General features: G+C 43.0%; 1 protein-coding gene and 1 non-coding gene across 2 annotated transcripts in view; both read right to left on the bottom strand.

The window, feature by feature from the left end:
- Positions 1-21,759, bottom strand: part of RHOBTB3 (Rho related BTB domain containing 3) — an 84,756-nt gene that overhangs the window by 45,235 nt on the left and 17,762 nt on the right. The window contains exons 5-10 of the mRNA XM_088839287.1: positions 19,129-19,185; positions 18,530-19,016; positions 18,278-18,479; positions 17,874-18,099; positions 12,654-12,840; positions 2,553-2,707 (exon numbers count right to left, since the gene is read on the bottom strand). Coding sequence (XP_088695413.1) covers positions 2,553-2,707; positions 12,654-12,840; positions 17,874-18,099; positions 18,278-18,479; positions 18,530-19,016; positions 19,129-19,185 — 1,314 coding nt within the window. The remainder of the gene's footprint in view (positions 1-2,552; positions 2,708-12,653; positions 12,841-17,873; positions 18,100-18,277; positions 18,480-18,529; positions 19,017-19,128; positions 19,186-21,759) is intronic.
- LOC129559623 (U6 spliceosomal RNA) lies at positions 1,277-1,382 on the bottom strand. The gene has a single exon (XR_008686577.2). It is a non-coding gene; the product is annotated as a U6 spliceosomal RNA (small nuclear RNA).

The following is a 21,759-nucleotide window of genomic DNA, read 5'->3' on the forward strand; positions in this document are numbered from 1 at the left end:
AGAGTTGAGTAACTCCAGAAAAAAATGAAATTGCTCTGGCCATCTGAAGAAATCTCTACATTTCAACATGAATCTGTACAGTGACTATTCTGGCATGTTAGATAAAGTGAAGAAGAGCTAAGAAACTGATGGAGAAGTCCAAAGTGCTCCTGATTAATGTAGGGTTTACTTTGGCTTAAGCCTCTATCATTGTTTACTAGATTTGTCTGTTGAAAGGAGTCACTCCTTAGAGGGCTGGAAAGGTAGTTCCAAAGTCAGTTAGGACTTAAACAATACAACTCCACAGTATTCTCCAAGGACCACACAGTCCTAATATCGTAGGGTAGCCGGTATGGGCTAAAATGAGCCTCATAACACCTGCAAGACGCAATGCATGCAACAGAGCAGCAGACCCTGGCTCCCCACCCATCCAACAAGAAGCCATTTGGATGAGTAGTTCCTCTGGATAATTTTTTGAGTCACACCAAAATCAGGAGTGTACAAAATCTTGCCAAAGCACATATAAACAAGAAAAATCATTCCTCTCCAGTCCTAGACTGAAATGAAGGAGATCTTTAAGGACCTGCTGGTTCAGGTTGCCAAGCTCACCAAACTGTGTGAAGACTACTAAATCCTTTTATTAAAAGTGACAAAAGTCACTTACACAGGTTTGTGTACTCATCAAATGGAAAATTTAAAAATATCTTATTAGTAAATAGAAAATGTTTTTTTTAATTTTTATTTAATAAATGGTACAAAGCACAACGCCAAAAACATTAACAGTTAAAATTTCACCAAATGAAAAAATACTATGGAATACACAGTTGTAAAAAGCTACATTAGGTTACTTTACAACTGCCTCAGGCTACAAAAAGAAAAAAAGCCCAATGCCACACGTAAGTTATCCCTCTCTCAAAATAATGCCATTTATGTTATAAACCATGAGCACCCCATCAAAAGACAAGAACTGCTTTTGTTAATTCATACATATATATATATGACTGTATCACTTTGCTATACACCTGAAACAAACACAACAGTGTAAATGAAATATAGTACAATATAAAATAAAAATAAGTAACAGACCTTTGGGGCTTTACACAGAGTTAGAGTTTCTATCGGAGGGAAAACAGCACCACAGCCGCACTGAATCCTCATGAAGGAGGCACACGAATGACTGGATTACAAGAGTTACAGGAATGAGAGCTGCTCACTTCCCAGAGAGTACAGCTCACAGAAAGCCTACAAAGGCACGAGATGCAAACCATTCATTTATGAATGTGTAAAACTCAGGAAAAAAAATACGGAGCGCTTCACGAACTTGCGTGTCACCCTGCGCAGGGGCCATGCTAACCTTCTCTGTGTCGTTCCAATGCTAGTATACGTGCTGCCGAAGCGAGCACCATAGAAAATGTTTCTTTCCTTTGGAGAGAGAAGAAAAATCAGATTTTTACTCTGACAAAACCTTTTTTCTCACTGTTGTTCAGTTGCTAAGCTGGGTCTGACTGTGACTGCATGGACCACAGCACACCAGGCTCCCCTGTCCTCCACTATCCCCCAGAGTCTGATCAAATTCACGTCCACTGAGTCAGTGACGCTATCCAACCATCTCATCCTCTGGCACCCCTTCTCCTTTTGCCTTCAATCGTTTCCAGCATAAGGGTCTTTCTCCAATGAGTTGGCTCTTCGCATCAGGTGGCCAAAGGGGTGGGGCTTCAGCATCAGTCCTTCCAATGAATATTCAGAGTTGATTTTCTTCAGGATTGATTTATTGGATCACTTTGCAGTTCAACTGACTCTCAAGAATCTTCTCCAACACCACAGTTTGAAAGCATCAATTCTTCAGTGCTCAGCCTTCTTTTGGTCCAACCCTCACATCCATATGTGACTACTGGAAAAGCCATAGCTTTGACTAGATGGACCTTTGTTGGCAAAGTGCTATCTCTGCTTTTTAATACGCTGTCTAGGTTTGTCACAGCTCTTCTTCCAAACACCAAGTGAAGTGAAAGTTGTTCAGTCGTGTCCGACTCTTTGCAACCCCATGGACTATAGTCCATGGAATTCTCCAGGCCAGAATACTGGAGTGGGTAGCCTTTCCCCTCTCCAGGGGATCTTCCCAACTCAGGGATCGAATCCAGGTCTCTGCATTGCAGGCAGATTCTTCACCAGCTGAGCCACAAGGGAAGCCCAACAGTACTGGAGTGGGTAGCCTATTCCTTCTCCAAGGGATCTTCCCAGCCCAGGAACTGAACCAGGGTCTCCTGCATTGCAGGTGGATTCTTTACCAACCGAGCTATCAAGGAAGTCCACCCAAGAACCAAGCGTCTTTGAATTTCATGGCTGCAGTCACTGTCCACAGTGATTTTGGAGCCCAAGAAAATAAAGTCTGTCACTGTTTCCACCTCACAGCAAACAGCAGGGGGGAGAATGGAAGCAGTGACAACAACAACAACCATTTCACAAGATTAGAACTATTCTTGATTTTAAAACTAAAGTTCTAATTGTGGTTCTAAGAAACAGCCAAAAGCCAACCTGACAAATAACTAATTTATGTGACTGGGATTTCCACTTACCACTCCTCCGAAATACTTTCCTATGTAGAAGTCATCGAGGCTGTGCAGCTCCAGGTAGGTGGCTCCTAGTTCTTTAGCAAGTTGGATCCCTTCCGTCGTACTGACGCAGCTCCCTCTGTCTGAGGTGCACAGCGGGCACGTGCAGGGTAATTCTTCTGAGAAAACGAACATGACGAACAAAGGGCTTTGAAATTAAACACACACACAAAAATGTGCACAGACGACCTGGACATTAAACAACAAATTAAGAGCTCACACCAGAATCACAGTTCAAGGCCACTTCATATAGCCACTATCCACTGGACTCTGAATGAGAAGGGTCAATGATCACAGCAAGGTCCGTAAAATAAATAAGCTTTAAATGGAAGAACAACGAACAAGATCTTATAAAATAGATGAATTTTTAAATACGTGAATGAACACTACCAAGGTGATTACAGTAACTAAAATGCCAGGCCTGCTTCCTTTTATACAACTTCAACCATAAAAACAATGGGCTGACATTTGTTGTTGTTGCTGTAATAACCTTTAAATATATTCACTAAGTTTGAATATATCTTTTACTTTAACAGAATCCTCAATTTAACCTCAATCTCCAAGGCTGCAAAATTGTCAGTCATTGCAAATTTCATATGAAGTACATTCCTATTAATCCAGACATTTCAATGACTGAACTCTAAAGCATTCAACTGCAGTGACCAAATTCAATCACTTTTCATCTTTTGCTCGAAGATCATAAAACTAAAAACTGAAAGCATAAATTACTCAAGATGTGAACTGCCCCAAGAATCACGTACAGATCTATGGCTGGGAAGGTGGTAAACCAACCTGTCTGTAAGACTCTGCCTTAATAAGGCTAAACGTGTATGTTCAACTCCATATTTGCCAGCCAGCTTTGTTTTGTTTCATGCTACACTTCAGATATGTCATTGTTCAAAAAGCAGCCAAGTCCATTTCCAAGAAATCACATTGTAAACAGATCTTCTCAGGGGTGCAGGAAGCTGCTCTCCACAGAAAAGAACTCAAACTGCAATGTTGTTGCAACAGACAATTCAGGTACCGGACAGGAGACTCTGGAGCTTAGATGGCCCTTGAGAGGGGTTCCCCAGACAAAGCTGGGTTTCTGCATCCCTCAATCAGCCAGTAAATAGAGGAGGAATGCCTTATGGAGGGAGCAAAACCTCGGGCAAGCAGCTTGTATCAGCAGAGGATAATGACTGGAAAGGGACTCAGCTGTGACCCCCAAGGGACAAAAGACCTGATAACTGAAAGTACAGGGGCCCTGACAGGGCATTTAGGCTGCTCCCCCTCTCCCCACAGCATACACAACAAACGTCCTACCAATGAACAGCGCAGAGATGGAGCGTCTATATGAACACATGGCATGCACACCAAGGAAATCCAGTGCCATGTGCATAGGCAATACCCACGTGCACACATACACCTAAGCATTAGATAATTTCGATTCACTGAGAGCATTCTGAGCTCAGAAACCATGCATTCACATCCTCATTTTGCAGAGGAGGAAACTGAAGCTCAGAGAGGTTGTGACATGTCTAAGTTTCCTTGTGTCTTAGAGAAACAATAATAAAACTGTTACTTGCTACACCTGATAAAGAGCCATCAAAAGATAAGATAAAAATTTAGTTTGCATAAAAATGCCATGATTTAAAAATGAAGCTTGGTTTTGCTAAAGTATGCAGTAAATAATAAGTCTAGTCTGAGTTTTTGCATTTATTTTTTTTCTAAGATCATGTTAGGTTCAGAGCAAATAAAGTTATCATACACAAGTGAGCCTATCTTGAAAAAGAACACATTGGCATTTCACATTCTTTACAAAGCTGTCATAAACAGGGCCTTTGACTCTGAAGACAGAGCTCTTCTCATGTCTACAATGCTCTCCTTATATTGATGGAATGGGGTGGGTAGGCAGATCATCTTATTAAACATTATTTCAGGACACAAATAAAAGCAGTACCATTCTGAGTGAAAAATTAGCGAGCATAATGTAAAATAATTGCGAGGAAACAATCTTGGTTTGAGGGAAAAATCCAGTTAGTGTCAGACCGAACCCAGCTGAGCGGGGTTTTCCATTGTGTGTAGCCACAAGCATCTTACCAACCTAGAAAGTGTCCAATCGTTACATCTCCTCTATGTCACGGAAGACATTGAATTTTGTTCACTTGCACCCAAAAGGAAAAAATGTCTAGCCATTACATATTAGGTAGGAGAATCAGCAAAATGTTTATGAATTAAATAAACCAACATTTAGCATTTCATCAGCAAAATTAAGGAGACCCCAAATAATTTTAAACTGCAGTGCCTTCTTCCGGACTCATCCTCAAGAGTCCGGGAACTCTGGGAATCAGTCTTACATTTCCAGTTAACACTGTAGTCTTTTCTCTCCCCTTATATATTATCTTTCAAGGTATTATCACAAAACGTCTAAATTTTTTTCAAAGCAAACACAATGTAACTCTGGAATGAAGATGAGAAAAAGAGTGGCTTTGAGAACCCATAGGATGATGCTTACAATGTTGCCAGTGCTTGAGAGTATTAAAATCCTTCTAGGAATTCCAGCCTAGCAATGTACTAGGCTCTGTCAGAACTTCAAAAAGACAAGACAGGATGCCTGCTTTCGGGAACTTAAGACTATGAATACACCTTTGCCAAGTTTGGGAAAAAAATTTCTAAAGACAAATTCGATATTTAATAAAAGCCAAAAATTTATTCAGAGCCAAGTACGATGAAGATACACACACAGTCAAGCTTGTCAAAACACGAATAACAAAGCAAAGAGATGAGACTGACTGTACTTGCTAAACTTGTTCTTAAAGCAGCTGGAGAGAGGAGTTACAGAACACCCAGCACAGTTTCACTGGATTGCAAGGGATTCCAGGAGGGAGGAATATTCCAGGAAGGAGGAACAATCCGTGTCCCTGAGCTGAAGAGCCAGATTTAGCTTTGTAATTACCTTGTGATCACATTACAAGTGGGAAATTAATTTCACCCTGTTAGTGAACATGATTTTTCACGTCTGTAGACATCATTCATAAAGCCATTCATTCATGCGTTGAACAAACGTTTTTTGAGCAGCTGCTGCTAAGTCACCCCAGTCGTGTCCGACTCTGTGTGACCCCACATACGTCAGCCCACCAGGCTCCCCCATCCCTGGGACTCTCCAGGCAAGACCGCACCTCAAATAGCAGGGTAATAAAGATACACAGATAACTGAAACTCATCGTCAACCAAGCCCAGGCAGACACGACTGAGGACCATTATAATAAGCACTGAAAAAAAAGGTGTATGGAATTACCATAGGAACAAAGGAGAAATTAACTCTGCCTGGGGGACTGGGGAGGGCCTCGCAGAAGAGGAAACAATTTCCAGTTAAGGACAAATTCAGTATGCGGACAAGACGGGGCTGTGCAGAGGGGTATTCTACATGGCACAACATGGCGCATGCAGAGGCCTATATGTGAAAAAAGGAACACGTCACTTCCACTTTCAAGAGGCCAAGCTAAGCCCACACTGCAATCTCCTCTTCCTGCCAAACCACAGAAATCATGAAATGGGGGGTGGGATGGAAGGGAAGGAGAGAGATGGGGGTGGTGGAGAGAGAAGAGAAAAAGGGAGGTGAACCTATGCTGAAAAAATCAGAGGAGAGACTCTTATAGGACCATAAACCAGGGGTCCCTGAGAGCATGCAGGTGGCGCGCACAGGACCAGAGGAACCTGCAGGTTCAGAGGTCAGGGGGCAGCTCGCGCCCTGCAGCAACATGGCAGTGCTCACTGCTTCTCGGAAGCAAGCGGGGCGAGGAGCAGCCCGAGGGCACCCAAGTGGCCCCGGGCAGGGCAGGTCTAAGGTGAGTCTGCGCACCCTTCTACACCAGAAGGAAGGACCCCAGAATTAACCGGAGCGAGTGTGAAGACGCAAATGTGGCGGACCTGGAGTATCAGCAAGCGTAACGAGAAGAATAGATTCTGAAACACTGAATTGAAATAACCAACCCATGAATTTTTCACAATGATTTCAAAGAAAGATGCAGGAGCAGAGAAAAGGGAGAGCTCTACTTACAGCAGTCATAGCGACAGTGAAAGCCACTCAGTCGTGTCCAGCACTTTGCAACCCCACGGACTATGCAGTCCATGGAATTCTCCAGGCCAGAATACTGGAGTGGGTGGCCTTTCCCTTCTCCAGGGGATCTTCCCAACTGAGGCAGCAAGCCCAGGTCTCTCCCACATTGTGGGCCGATTTTTTACCAGCTGAGCCACAAGGGAAGCCCCACTCTACTTACGGTAGCGTGCCAACTAATAAACAAAGAAGGAATGATAGCAAATCACTATTTTGCAACCCCAGTGATCACAGCTGAAGGGATCACGCAAAACAACAGGTTTGGATTCTTATTAATAATGTCAGTGTCACGAAAGATACCCCTCCCGCCCCCCTCCAAAAAAAAAAAAAATGGCTAGGAAACTAGGAACTGCTCTGAATTAAGAGACCAGGGAGACATGAGAACTAAATGCAACACACAGTCCTTAATTTCATGCTGAATTTTTTAAAAAAGAAAAAATTAGAATACATGGGAAAATGCGAATATGGGTTATATTTTAAATAATAACATAACAGGTAATAATATGTTTCTTGAGTGATGGTTGCATTATGGTTAATAGGAAAATGGTTATGTTCTTAGATGAGACATGCTTAATTCATCAGGATTGAAGAAATTCCATAATGTTTACAATTTACCATCATAATACTCAATTCTTTCATCTTTTTCTATTTGCAAAATTTCAAACCTAAGAACTTGACAAGAGTAGGACAGTAAGCTCCAGAAATTATAAACACACACTTTTTTTGTTTGTTTGAACCATTTGATGGTAATCTGTAAAAAGACGAAAAGAGGATTGAAAGAGTTGATTATTATGACCTGACATATTCTAGGATGGTTATTCTGAGAGAATCTATTTCAGAAAGAAGACAAGCAGGAAAAATTGACCAGAGGCTGATTTACCAGCAAGCCTAAGCTTCAAAGCCCTTCCTTATGGCTTGTTTCCAGTCCTGGGAGAAACCGGGGCCTTGGGTTCTTTCACATGACATATGCTTTTGTAAAATATACAAAATAAGATAGTTTGACTATGTCTGGTGAAGACACAGGCTTCCTTCCAGTCCAACTCACTTCACCTTGCATCAGGCAGCTTTGGAGTAGCTGTGAACATTTTTAGGATGCTACTAAAGAGGAATTTAAATTTAGGTTTAGTGAGATATTATTTGCGGTCTGTAGTCACTTCCTTGTAAGTGTTTGCGAGCTGTCTCGGGACATGAATGGCCTTCAGGAACGCTTCTTCCACCCACAGTGCAGACTGGTCTGGCATCGGGACACAAAGAGGCAGCGCTGAGAGACAAGCAAACACAACACAAACCGTGGGGCCAGCACACACACACAAAAAAACCAATTATCATTCTTTTTGCTCTACAGAAAATCTCAGAAAGTGGTTATCATGTGAAGACTTGATCAAAGAATCTGCAGCCAAAAACATACAAGAAAAGTTAGAGAAGTGTCAGGTTTTTAAATAAAATAAACTTTTTTTAAATGTCTATGGTATTTGACAGCTTTTTTGGAGTTGCAATTTCTTTGGCTTTCTTTTCACATTCTGAATAAACATTCATTTGTATACATGTATGTCTATTATTTTGTAGTTTTTTTTTTTCTTACAAAGAACCTCTACAATTGTATAGATCTCAAATTCTACAAAATTTGGAACTGCCCGTTTAGACCAAAAAGAAAGTCATTCTGACAGATAATTAAATCACTAGGATCTGAAATTCAGTAAAGATGATGAGTTTGAGGTTTATTTAAAACATAAATCAAAAGAGCTTCCGAGTCAACTGGATATGCAGAACAGGATAGAAAGACTGCTTAGATGATTCTAGTGTGGGTGAACAAATAGGTTTGGCATCATTTATCAAGACTGGGGAACTCAGAATGAAATTAGAACACTTCTTAACACCATACACAAAGATAAACTCAAAATGGATCAAAGACCTAAATGTAAGATCAGAAACTATAAAACTCTTAGAGGAAAACACAGGCGGAACACTCGATCACATAAATCAAAGCAAGATCCTCTATGATGCACCTCCTAGAGTAATGGAAATAAAAACAAAAGTAAACAAGTGGGACCTGATTTAACTTAAAAGCTTTTGCACAGCAAATGAAACTACAAGCAAGGTGAAAAGACAACCCTCAGAATGGGGGAAAATAACAGCAAATTAAACAACTGACAAAGGATTAATTTCCAAAATAAACAAGCAGCTCATACAACTCTATGCCAAAAAAACAACCCAATCAAAAAGTGGGAAAAAGAACTAAATAGACATTTCTCCAAAGAAGACATACAGATGGCTAACAAACACAAAAGATGTTCAACATCGCTCATTATTAGAGAAATGCAAATCAAAACTACAATGAGGCATCACCTCACACCGGTCAGAATGGCCACCAACAACAAGTCTGCTGCTGCTGCTGCTAAGTCACTTCAGTCGTGTCCGACTCTGTGTGACCCCACAGACGGAAGCCCACCAGGCTCCCCCGTCCCTGGGATTCTCCAGGCAAGAACACTGGAGTGGGTTGCCATTTTCTTCTCCAATGTGTGAAAGTGAAAAGTGAAAGTGAAGTCGCTCAGTCATGTCTGACTTGTAGCGACCCCATGGACTGCAGCCCACCAGGCTCCTCCGTCCATGGGATTTTCTAGGCAAGAGTACTGGAGTGGCTTGCCATTGCCTTCTCCGAACAACAAGTCTACAAACAGTAAATGCTGGACAGGGTGTGGTGAAACGGGAACGTTCTTGCACTGTTGGTGGGAATGTAAACTGATACAGCCTTTATGGAAGACAGTATGAAGATGCCTTAAAAACTGGGAATAAAACCACCATATGACCCAGCAATCCCACTCCTAGGCATATACCTTGAGGAAACCAAAACTGAAAAACACACATGTATCCCCTTGTTCACTGCAGCACTATTTACAATAGCTAGAACATGGAAGCCACGTAGACATACTTCGACAGATGAATGGATAAAGAGGTCGTGGTACATACACACAATGGAATATTACCCAGTCATAGAAAGGAACACATTTGAGTCAGTTCTAATGAGATGGGTGAACCTAGAACCTATTATACAGAGTGAAGCTAGAAAGAGAAAGATAAATACCAGATTCTAACACGTATATACGAATTCTAGAAAAATGGTCCTGAAGAACTTATTCACAGGGCAGCAATGGAGAAACAGACATAGAAAATAGACTTATGGATGTGGGGAGCAGGGAGGAGAGGGTGAGGTGTATGGCAGGAGCAACATGGAAACTTACATCACCATACGTAAAATAGATAGCGAAGGGGAATTTGCTGCATGGCTCAGGAAAATCAAACAGGGGCTCGGCATCAACCTAGAGGGGTGGGGTGGGGCGGGGGGCGGGAGGGAGGTTCAAGAGGGAGGGGATGTATGTATACCTATGGTTGGTTCATGTTGAGGTTGGACAGAAAACATCAAAATTCTGAAAAGCAATTATCCTTCAATTAAAAAAATAAAAAAAAAAAAGATTGGGGAACTCAGCAGAAAGAGGAAGGCATCTGTGGAGACATGGGTCAGGGGAGAGACTGGAGCCAGAGAAAAAGACTGGGTGATCACCGTGTCGCTGCACGGGAAGTGAGGACAACAGATCAGCAGGTTCAGGTCAGAGGAAACGGCAAGAAGAGGTGAAGAAAGGGGACGGGACCACAGGATGCACGTGTGTGAGGGAGGCGCAGGGAGCCAGGAAATAAGACCGAGAATTACAGCCACCAGGAAGAGAAAAAGTAGCTTTTGCTGAGTGGAGAGAGGGGTGTGTGTGAATAACTTCAAAGGGAAGATTGCTATTAAAACATCAATTAGATTGGGCGCCAGGCATGTAATTGGCAGCCCTGCGTGAAAACAGACCCAGCGTCATTGCGAAAGTCAAGTTAGACTGCAGTGGACTCAAGAATGAATGGGAAGTCAGGAAGTGGACTCAGGAAGTGTGGATGACTCGTTCAAGAACCGTGACCAGCAATAAAAAGAAGGTTAGGGAAGCAGAGGGGACATGGGGTCAAAGAAGGGTCAAGCCTGCTTTATTCACATCTACTAATGCTAAACACGTATCTACCATGTGACCCAAAAATCCTCCCAGAAATCTACCTAAGCATCATCAAAAGAATGCAGAGATAAACCCTGGTGTACTCACACAATGGGACAACACAGAGCAATAAAAAGAACAAATTACAGATAAGTTCTGCATGCGTGAATCTCAAAAGTATCACACTAACTGAAATTAGTCAAACACAAGACACTGCATATTGTATAATTCCATTTGTATGATGGTCAGGAATAGGTAACACTAACTTATGATGTTAGAAGTCAGAATAGCAGTTATCTCCGGGGAGAGGGGTTATTAAGTGGGTAGGACAAAGAGAGGCTTCCGGAATGAGGCAGAAGTCCTATATGTCTTGATCTGTATGAGATGGGTGCATAGATGCACACATATGTAAACATGCATTAAACTGTGCTCTAAAATTAGTGAAGTCTCATGTCCTTCATTTTGCTATTCTTCAATAAGAAGGAAGAAAAAAAACGAATAAAAACAGAATTTTAAAGACAGTTTTACTGAGGAAATAATCCTTAAGAACTAGAAAACACCATCAATTCCAAGAGAATTCTGAGTTGACCCTGAGATAATCTGACAACAGTATGCACAGCAGCAAGGGTCGGACACGACTGAGCACCTTCTCTTTCCCTTTTCACTTGCCTGCACTGGAGAAGGAAAGGGCAGCCCACTCCAGTGTTCCTGCCTGGAGAGTCCCAGGGATGGGGGAGCCTGGTGGGCTGCCATCTGTGGGGTCGCACAGAGTCGGACACGACTGAAGCGACTTAGCAGCTGCAGCAGCAATTACTGAAACCAACTGAACCAAAACAAGCTGCCAGCTCCGGAGGCAGCAACTCTCAAGGCGGAGCTGTCAACCTGCTCAGCTCCCTCGCTGCGCACCTACCCAGAGCCTCAGCTCTCAGCCCATCCTCACTACCCCAGCTGAACAGTCCCTTACATCGTTAAAGGGCTCAGTGTCAGCCCAATAACTCTCCCATATCAAAAAGAACACCGTGACTGACTTCCTTCACTTCAGAAAACCATGATCAAGGCATCCGTTCCCATCACTTCATGGCAAACAGATGGGGAAACAGTGACGGACTTTATTTTGGGGGGCTCCAAAGTCACTGCAGATGCTGACTACAGCCATGAAATTAAAAGACGCTCACTCCTTGGAAGAAAAGCAATGACCAACCTCGACAGCAAATTAAAAAGCAGAGACATTAGTTTGCCAACAAAGATCCATCTAGTCAAGGCTATGGTTTTTCCAGTAGTCATGTATGGATGTGAGAGTTGGACTGTGAAGAAAGCTGAGTGCTGAAGAACTGACGCTTTTGAACTGTGATGTTGGAGAAGACTCTTGAGGGTCCCGTGGACTGCAAAGAAATCCAACCAGTCCATCTGAAAGGAGATCAGTCCTGAATATTCACTGGAAGGACTGATGCTGAAGCTGAAGCTCCAATACTTTGGCCACCCGATGCAAAGAACTGACTCTCTTTCCAGACTCTGATGCTGGGAAAGATTGAAGGCGGGAGGAGAAGGGGACGACAGAGGATGGGATGGTTGGATGGCATCACCGACTCAATGGACATGAGTTTGAGTGAACTCCAGGAGTTGGTGATGGACAGGGAGGCCTCGTGTGCTGCAGTCCATGGGGTCGCAAAGAGTCGGACATGGCTGAGCGGCTGAACTGATACTGATATTTCACTTCTGTAGAAGAAGAGTTTAAAAGAAAACCTCGTACCCATGAGAATCACAGTAGTTTGTGATACTTGTGTTTGATGTCTCATTATCATAGCCAAAGATGAAGAGATGACAGCTGGCAATTTGAACCCAATCATTTTGCTTTAAAAAAAAAAACATTACTAATCATCAATAAACAATGCTTTTCAAAATTATCATGGTACCTGCACTCTCATATAAAAGAAAACTACTTACCATTTTGTCTTGTACCAACCGCAGCAATGATCACTGGAACTGAATTTAATGCTCTTTTTATCACTGGAATATAATTATCCTTCACTTCATGGAATGAAAACTTGTCGTTTACATTGTATTTGATCACAATGATGTCCGCACCACCAATTAGATTTCGAGAGGTATACCAATCACTGTCAAAAATGTCCTAAACCAAAATGTAAAGAGCAATCTTTAGTCTGCCTATCTTCAAATTCATCATGAAATAAACTGTAACATATTAGTTTAATTTTTTTGCTACATTTTAATTTTTGAATTCATTTAAAAAATTATCAACAATAAAAAAAAACAAAAATGAAAAATAAAAATTTATGTTTTAAAAAGTAACTAATGAAATTTAAAATGTTTGAAGTCAATCAACTCTTTAAATTTTTTTTATATTCATTTAGCCTGGAGAGCTACGTAGTGGTAAAACAGAACCTAGAGGATCCCTGAGACTCTTGATGAAATAAGCAACCTCTTTCAACACCTGTACTTAAAAATAAGCACTTTGTTTAAAAATTATGCCATAGCTTTATCACCTATAGTTTCAAAAATGTAACACTTGCATTTTAGATACAAGAGCATCAGTGTGAGTAAGGAGGCTTCAGAGGATTTTTCGGTGACCCAGTTAGTGCAGGATTGTTCAGTGTTTTGGATTATAATTACTGTGAATGCCATGGAGCTCCATGTATTTTATATATACATGCAAATTTCATATATATCTTTCGATTTTATCCATTCTTTGGACAGTACTACATATATATAGTGGTTTCAGTTCAGTTCAGTTCAGTCGCTCACTCGTGTCCGACTCTCCGCGACCCCATGAATCACAGCACGCCAGGCCTCCCTATCCATCACCAACTCCCGGAGTTCACTCAAACTCATGTCCACAGAGTCGGTGATGCCATCCAGCCATCTCATTCTCGGTCGTCCCCTTCTCCTCCCACCCCCAACCTTTCCCAGCATCAGAGTCTTTACCAGTGAGTCAACTCGTCGCATGAGGTGGCCAAAGTATTGGAGTTTCAGGAGAATGGGGCAGGGAGAGGGTATGCTTTCATAAAAAGATGGTGTGTATTTTAAGATGCTAACATGGTAAGGAATATACTTGCAATTCATGTATTTTCCTCCTATCAATTAAAAATTCAGGTTAAACCTTTCCAGTTTTGAAATCTTTATTATGGACTACAGTTAATAATATTTAGGCTTCCCAGGTGGCACAGTGGTAAAAAATCCACCAGCCAACGCAGGAGACATCAGTTTGATTCTTGGGTTGGAAAGACCCCCTGGGGGAGGAAGTGGCAACTTGCTCCAGTATTCTTTTCTGGGAAATCCTATGGTCAGAGCCTGGTGGGCTACAGTTCAAGGGGTCCCAAAGACTGAGTGATGGAGCACGCACGTTAATAATATTTATATTTAGAATTAAGGCCAAAAGTAACTTATTATGGACCCTATAAAGTTTTTAAGGATAAAACTTTGCACTTAGATATTTTAAAAATAATTTTTTAAAGTCACTGCGTGAACAGTGGTGTAAGAAAAATATCTGTATGTACCTTAAAACCATCGCTAAATATGCATAAGTGGCCTCCTTCTCCCATTCTGGTTCATGTGGCCTTTGGTATGTATTCTTAGGATGTAATAAAGCTAGATTAAGAAAATAGCTAGATGTGGCTCACAAGTCCAAAAAACTGTTGGCCTATGAAAGTTTGCACTTTGAAGTATGAGTTCAAACAGGGTTGCAATCAACTGCGACAGAGCTTTTATTCTCGTAGAAAATTCTGGAGAAGGATCATGGCAATGCCCTTTTGCAGAGTTTCTTCTAACCAGTACACCCCCATGCCCTGGCCAAGCCTCTCCCAGCTCCCGACACCCTCACAACCTGCTCATTTCCAAAAGTATACTCTGAGTAACACGATTGACAGAATTTTTAGATACGAATACCTTACTCAGTGGGATGGACACAGGGTGTTTAGAGAAAGACTTAAAAACAAGAGAGAAAAAAAAGAGGCCAACTATGGGGCTACAAATAGCAAAGGCAAAACCGTGAACATTGTGGAGGATGGAAGAAGAGGGAAAAGTGGAATGGGACATAGATCAAGAAAACGTGAAAGCTTCCCAGCAGAGCTCTATGCTAATTTCCAAATCCCAAACCACAAAACCCATTCAGTTCCAACTTATCTGTTATAGTATTCAAGCTCAAAGTGTGTACGTACAACAGGGTATAGAAATACAGTAAAGAAAAAGGCAAAGTCAGATGAGGGGGACGAACAAACGGAAGAAGTGGGAGCAATATCAAGCAGCCATTTAACTCTGAGAGAACAAATCAAAAGCAACTGCTCTTTGCATTCCAAATGGTTCAAAATTCCAGAATACTGGAGGGGTGAAGAAGGAAAAAGTAGACATTTAAGGGAAAATATTACGAGGAAATAGGTTTTGGCTTCATTAACTCTGTGGTATTGAGGTTATAAAGACTATAACTAATTTTACTTTTTAATGCAAATCAGAGCTTCAAACCCTGCACAAGAAATGTGTGCATGTATTACCTCATTGCTTTTTATGGAATATTTCTGGTAAACAGGAAAAGATCTAGAAATGAAATAATAAGATGTTTTAAAAAACGTGGATTTGAGAAACATACTATTAATAAATAATAAGCTACATAAAATGAATCTGAAGCTCATTTATTTAAAGCGCCAAGTATAAATGGCAAAGATCCAGAGTAGGGCAGCAGACCTACAGAAGAAAACCAGGAAAGAGCACAACTATCTCATTCTACCTCCACAGAAACAACGCCACATTTCTTCAAGCTATCTCAAAGAGAAAATGTTCCACTGATTTCTAGAAATACAAAGGAAATCAAATTCTCCCAACCCTCGTAAATCAGTTCCAGGATATCCTCAGGGTAGTTATGCAACACGAGGCTTGGAGCCACAGTTGGGGAATGGAACTCAGATCTTTTAAAAAGAATCTGAATTTTTACAGTGAAACAACAATTTCATTGTAGTTGGTTGTGGGGCTGCAATACAGCATCTATTAATGCTAAGTACTAACAAGCTTCCTCTGTGTATTTGTGTGTAAATCTTGAATGACATGTAGGAAAACTTTACTTTTGCTTAGTGTAAGCAATACATGGCTATGTTAAAGTTGTGATAAATACTTTATTATTATCATAGCTACCACTTATTAAGTATTTACTACATGCCAGTCTGGACATTAAGAACTTTACACTATTCTCCCATTTACTCTTTGGCATAGCTCTAGCGGGGGGGTGGAGGGGTGATTATTATGTTTATTTTACACATAGGGAAAATAAGGCCAAAAGAGAATGCATGACTTTACCCAGGAACACAGCCACCAAGTACCAACGTGAGGATCTGAAATCAGGTCCTTTTGATAGCAAAACTTGTGCCCTATCTGCTCTGCTGTGTTTAATATTCTGATTCAGTACATGTCAAATACCAGCTGATGAATACAATCAACTTTCATACCTCCAATGGGCTTTTACTTACCATCTAGAGAAGAAAAGCATCTTATAAAGAGAAGCTCTACGAACACATTCCACTATGCCTGAAGACCATTATAACCCAGAAAACTGTGCCTGGTTACATACAGACTCAATGCCTTAAAAAGGGCCAGAGTCTAACCAAACAAAGGTGATTAGGATAAAAAACATAATCAAAAATCTAGACGACAAAGGTTAATTTTAACTGATTTGGAAGATTTCATTTACTACAATCCATGGGATCACAAGTACTGCTTTTTGTTAAATTATTAATAATAACATCAACAGGAGTTAACTGCTCAAAAAAACCAGGAAAAGTTATCCTAACATCCTAATTCAGCTTATTTTATTTCCCCTACATTTATTTACTCCATTCACTCAATATTTGTTCAACTGAGTGTAGACCCGGTAAGTTTTTAGATTGTAAGATTTTTCACAATGAAATGATCAAAGGGGAAGAAGGATTTCATTTGCTCACATGGACTGCAGCCAGTGAGTTCTCTACCCATGCTTCTTATGATCAGCATCATCAATGTCATAATTAGGAGTTTAATAGCCTCCCTGTTAGACTGAAAAGGCCTGTTTTTTATTTATTTTAGTCTACTAACATAAATTTACTTTTTAGCTGACAATTTATTTGGACAAGTGATCTTTTCTTTCTGTAATATGGAAATCCGCATAAGAAATGTTTTTACGGACATTTTATACATTTCTTTGGAAAGGTGTATCAGTAGCCTATAGTCCCTAATTCACTTTTCTTAAACCGTGGTTTAAATGTAAATCTCACATAAAGATAACCTGTATTTTTTTCACCTTAAACTTTCTTCTGTTATAAAATGTAACACTTAGCTGCAATGTACATTCTATACTAGTAAAGACTCAGAAACTTTGAATAAGATTACATGAAAACATTCAGGATGCTACTGTGTACTGAAAAACATTTATATACCATCAGGGTGTAGATTCCTTTCTTCTTTTATCACTCAAGAATTAGACGAGCATTTATCAACTTCATTACAATTTCTTTTAATCGTCGCAAATTTTAAAGCTTTATTCAAGTCCCAAAATAGTATCAGTAATATTTCTGATTTACGGGTCAGGAAAAAGAAATGGCTAAATATATCAGGAACATCTGCACTATTAAAATTAAAAACTAAAATTTTTTCCAAGTGCTATAAACGAGTCGTTTAAATTTAATCCTCAGTCCCTGATTTTCCCCTCCTTTCCAGGGGTCCTATTTCTGAGCTGGCCCCCAGTGAAATGTATTTTGGCTCTGTTGAGCTTTCAGAGATCTTTATTTTTAGAACACTCATATTACTATATCACCCACACAGGATAGGCATGGGAAAAAAAACAACAAAAAAACACTGCTCTCTGCTGGTGAAACTTAGTGACCCCGTCCCTTGGGGTTGGGACATTTAAGGGTCAGCTGTCTTAACCAAGAGACAACCCACAATCGTGAAACGTACGCCTAAGTGCTTCACATTCTAACTGGGGCTTTTTTTTTTTTTTTTGCCTTCTAAGAGTGTTCTTTGATTAGGCTGGCCCCTACCCCCTGAAACGAAGGACCAAAGACTTTCCCCAAAATGTTTTTTAAAAAAGAAATCTCTCCCCGGGTGACCCGGACGTTGACATTCATGAAAGGCGGGAGGGGGGAGAAAAGAAAGGAAAGGAAAGGAAAGCTCCGTCAGCCCCCTTACCCAGACGGGACAGTCGTGGACCACCAGCTTGACGTTCCCGAACGCGCTGGCCTGATACTCGGTGAACACGGGCCGCGCGGCCGCGCCGCTCGCGCTCAGCAACAAGCTGCTCTCGTCCCCGGAGACCAGCGGGCTTCTGCCCAGGTAGGCGCGGATGAGCCCCGACGGCCGGCGGTCCTGGTGGAACGCGTCCCCTTCGTTCCCCAGCGCCACGATGTGAATGGACCTAAGGCGGCCGAGGCCGGGGGGGAGGAGAGGCGCGTGGTGAGCGCGGGGCGCGCCTTCGTGGGCGCGGGGGGCAGCGCGCGGCGAGGACGGGCGCGCGGGAGCCCCCGGGGCCCGGGGTGGGCCGCGCGGCACGCGCCGGGGCTGGAGACCGGAGCGGGCCCGCGACGCGTACGTACATGATCTCCAGTCCCCCGGGGCCGGGCGGCGACGCGGAGAAAGGTCGGCTCCTCGCGGCCTCCGGGGGGCCAGGCGGCGGCGTGCTTTGCGCCGCCCGCCAGCACCGCGCGCGCCCCCCGGCAGTCAGCTCATCCCGGGCCGCGTCTCCCCGTCCTCGCGCGCCTCCAGCGCGGCGCGGCCGACGCAGAGCGGGCGGGCGAGCTCCGGGGGCCGCGTGCGCGCCGCCAGCCAGTCAGGAAGTGCCGGGGCGCATCCCTGGGCGGGGGGCCCCGCCGTTCCCGCTGCCGCGCCGCCCCCGCCGCCGCCGCCGCGGAGACTCGCCGCGCGCCGCGCTCCCCCGGCCGGGCGGCCCGCCGCCGCGCCCCCTGCTTCTGGCTCCGCGGCGGGTGGGGGAGAAGCCGGGCCTCCGCCCGCCTCTGCGGGCCGGGCGGCAGCCGCACGTGCCGGCCTTGGAGAGGGGGTGTCCTCGGGCGGACGCAGGGGCCTCGCTCCCCGCTGAGGCTCCCCCCGGAGCCCGGGCGGCGGCGGCGGCGGCGGCGGGCCGGATACAAAGGAGCGGCCCGCGCGGGGCGCCGCGGAATATAAATTAATAAATACGGCGCCCCGGCCCGGGAGCTCCCGGTCACCAATCCGCCTGCAGCAAGTTTGTTCAACTCGAAAGGCTGTAACCCGAGCCGAGCCGGGGAAAGGGGGGCGGGGTGTGGTGATGGGGCTGTTGCGGCCCCTGCTCCCTAAAGACTAAGGGGGAAAAAAAAGGTAAGGGAAGCCAGCTCCCTGGCCGCTCCAGCAGCGCCCCCCCTTTTTTTTTAAATCCCCCCCGCTTCTTGGCCTTGACCAAAAGTGTTTTTACCAAGTCTGCCGCTTGGTCATTTGTCAACATGTAGTACAGCTGTTTTCTGCAATCATACTTGGGAGAAAAGAAAGAAAGGCAACATTCATCGTGGTGCAGAAAGGGTTCTTTGTTCACGCACCAATTAATTCGCGAACGTCGCTTCTCGGGGGGATTATTTACTACTTCAAGCTATATTTGGCATCTTTTCTGACCGAAAGCCGGAGGATTTGTTTTTTCTGTTTGTTTGATTAAGTGTTGAGGTTCTGATTGTGATAGCTGTAGGAAGTCGTTACGCGTGAGATTGTTCAACGTGTTTACAGACCAAATGCGAGCTTACGTGGGGGATTTTTTCAGTACGCGTTATGGCTACATGTTTAATAATAGCTCCTCAGACCAGCTGAAAAAATAACGATCATGCTAATGCAAGGATACTTTAGATTCTTTCATGATAACGCGCTGAACTAAAGGCTGTGAGTGTCCCCAAAGGGCCTCAAACTGCCTCCATGCAAGTGAACACTGGAATCCACTAGATTCGAAGAGGAGCCAGAGTTTACTCTGGGGCTCTGCCTCTCCATAAACATGAAAATTCTTGCAAGTGCTCCGTGCTGAAAGAGTTCTTGTTTATCCCTTTATTTATTTTGCCCTACTTTAAAATGTTGCTGTTTCTTTTCTCAGCAGAGCTATTTTGAGGCTATGAAACACGAGGTGCTGAGTAGGGCAGTGAAAACCCTAGAGTGAGAGGCATTTGGAATGTAAGCAGCTTTTTATTCTGGGACCCCGGTTGCTCAGTTGAAAAGGGTTTAATAGTTTCTCGTGCTCAGATAGGGTATAATGCGGGACACTCTTTATGTAAGTCACTGATGTTTAAAAATCTTATTTCCCTTTGCACCCAGTATAGTTTCTCTTTTAGTCTCTAGAAGTACCCCAAAATAATACAAAATCATCTTTTCTCATGATCATCAATCACTGCCAGTAACCCCAAGTCAAAAGCAAAGACACCGGAATGGTTGAATGGATATAGAAAATGTGGTCTATACATAGAAAGAAATATTACTCTGTCTAAGAAAAGAGGGAAATCCTGTCACACGTTACAACATGAATGAATCTTGAGGGCAATAAGCTAGTCATGAAAAGACAAGGACTGCACTGTTCCCCTTACATGAGATACCTCAGGTAGTTAGACTCTTAGAAAGCAGAATGCTGGTTTTAAGGGGGCTTCTGGGAGAGGAAAATTCGGAGTTCAGTGAGTGTAGAGTTTCTGTTTTGTAAGATGAAAATGTGAAAAGAACTATTGTAAACAAAGTGCATATGGTAATGTGCATTTTAAAATGGTGGCAATGGTAAATGTGTTTAATGCGTTTTATCACGAGACACAGAGAGTTAGCGTTGCTGGAAAGCGGCAGGAAGGGTTGGGAAGCTAGGAAGTTGCTGGAAAGTGGCAGACAGCGTTGAGTTTTTCCTCAGTTATTGAGTAGGTAAGCCAGGCCAGTGCTGGTACACACGGGAGATATTAAGATGCATAAGACCCCGTATCCTTGAGAAGCTAAATCTATTATGAATGGTCACTATGTTGTGAATATTGATGCATCTGATCCTTTTGAAAATGTACTTGTTCCTTAAAAATGGTCATGCAGGCTTATGCATTCAGTAATAGAGGTAGGAACAAAGTACAAGGATAAAGTTCAGTGAACATTAAGAAGAGATCTGTGCCTTCTTTGTCGTCAGAGAGAAGTGCAGAGAGGAAGTAACCACCGTCTTAGGTCTTAGGAGGAGAAGCCTGCTAGTTTGGCAGGAAGGGGAGGTTAGAAATACTGGAAAGAATGGACAGACCATATATGCAAATCATATGCAAAAATGTAGAGATGTGGATGACCATGGCTTATTCAGGGAACAGCAAGATCTAAAATTAGTGCTGGTGTTCTGATGCCTTCATTACAGCGGGCAGAAATGAGAATGGTAGAGGCCTCCTGAGAGATTTCCAAAGTCAGACTTGGTGATACTCAAGTTATAACCTTGGAATCCCTAGACCAACTCTGTTTATTTTACAAAGACTAGCTGGATGCTCACCAAACCCATTTTCTCTTCCAGGCCCCATAGATAAAGGACATTTCCCAGAGTTTTTGCATGTAGATAGGGCCATGAGATTAGTTCTCACTAGTGGAATATGATCCCTCCTGAGTAGTTAAGCAGTGTACCATCTCCATTTTTTTCATCTGGCTATCTACCAACTGGATGAAGCCAGGTCAACCTTGAAGCCATGTGTTTGATCTACAGCTTGGAAGCAACCTGAGTCTCTGAATGATTAGTTACAGCAGAGCCTCCTCACAGAATGCACTGTACTGTGATATGAGTGAGAAAATAGATCTTTATTGAATTAAACCAGACATTTTGGGGTCAATTATTACAGGAGCTATAATATTACAAATATTTTTGTAATATTACAATATTACAAATATTATAGGAGCTATTGGAGAAGGAAATGGCAACCCACTCCAGTGTTCTTGTCTGGAGAATCCCAGGGACGGGGGAGCCTGGTGGGCTGCCATCTATGGGGTCGCACAGAGTTGGACACGACTGAAGCGACTTAGCAGCAGCAGCAGCAGCATTACAGGAGCTGCTGCTGCTGCTGCTGCTGCTGCTAAGTCGCTT

The sequence above is a fragment of the Moschus berezovskii genome, chromosome 8 (genome assembly GCF_049115385.1).
Source record: "Moschus berezovskii isolate FMDL1 chromosome 8, NW_MosBer_1.0, whole genome shotgun sequence".
In the NCBI taxonomy this organism is placed as follows: domain Eukaryota; kingdom Metazoa; phylum Chordata; class Mammalia; order Artiodactyla; family Moschidae; genus Moschus; species Moschus berezovskii.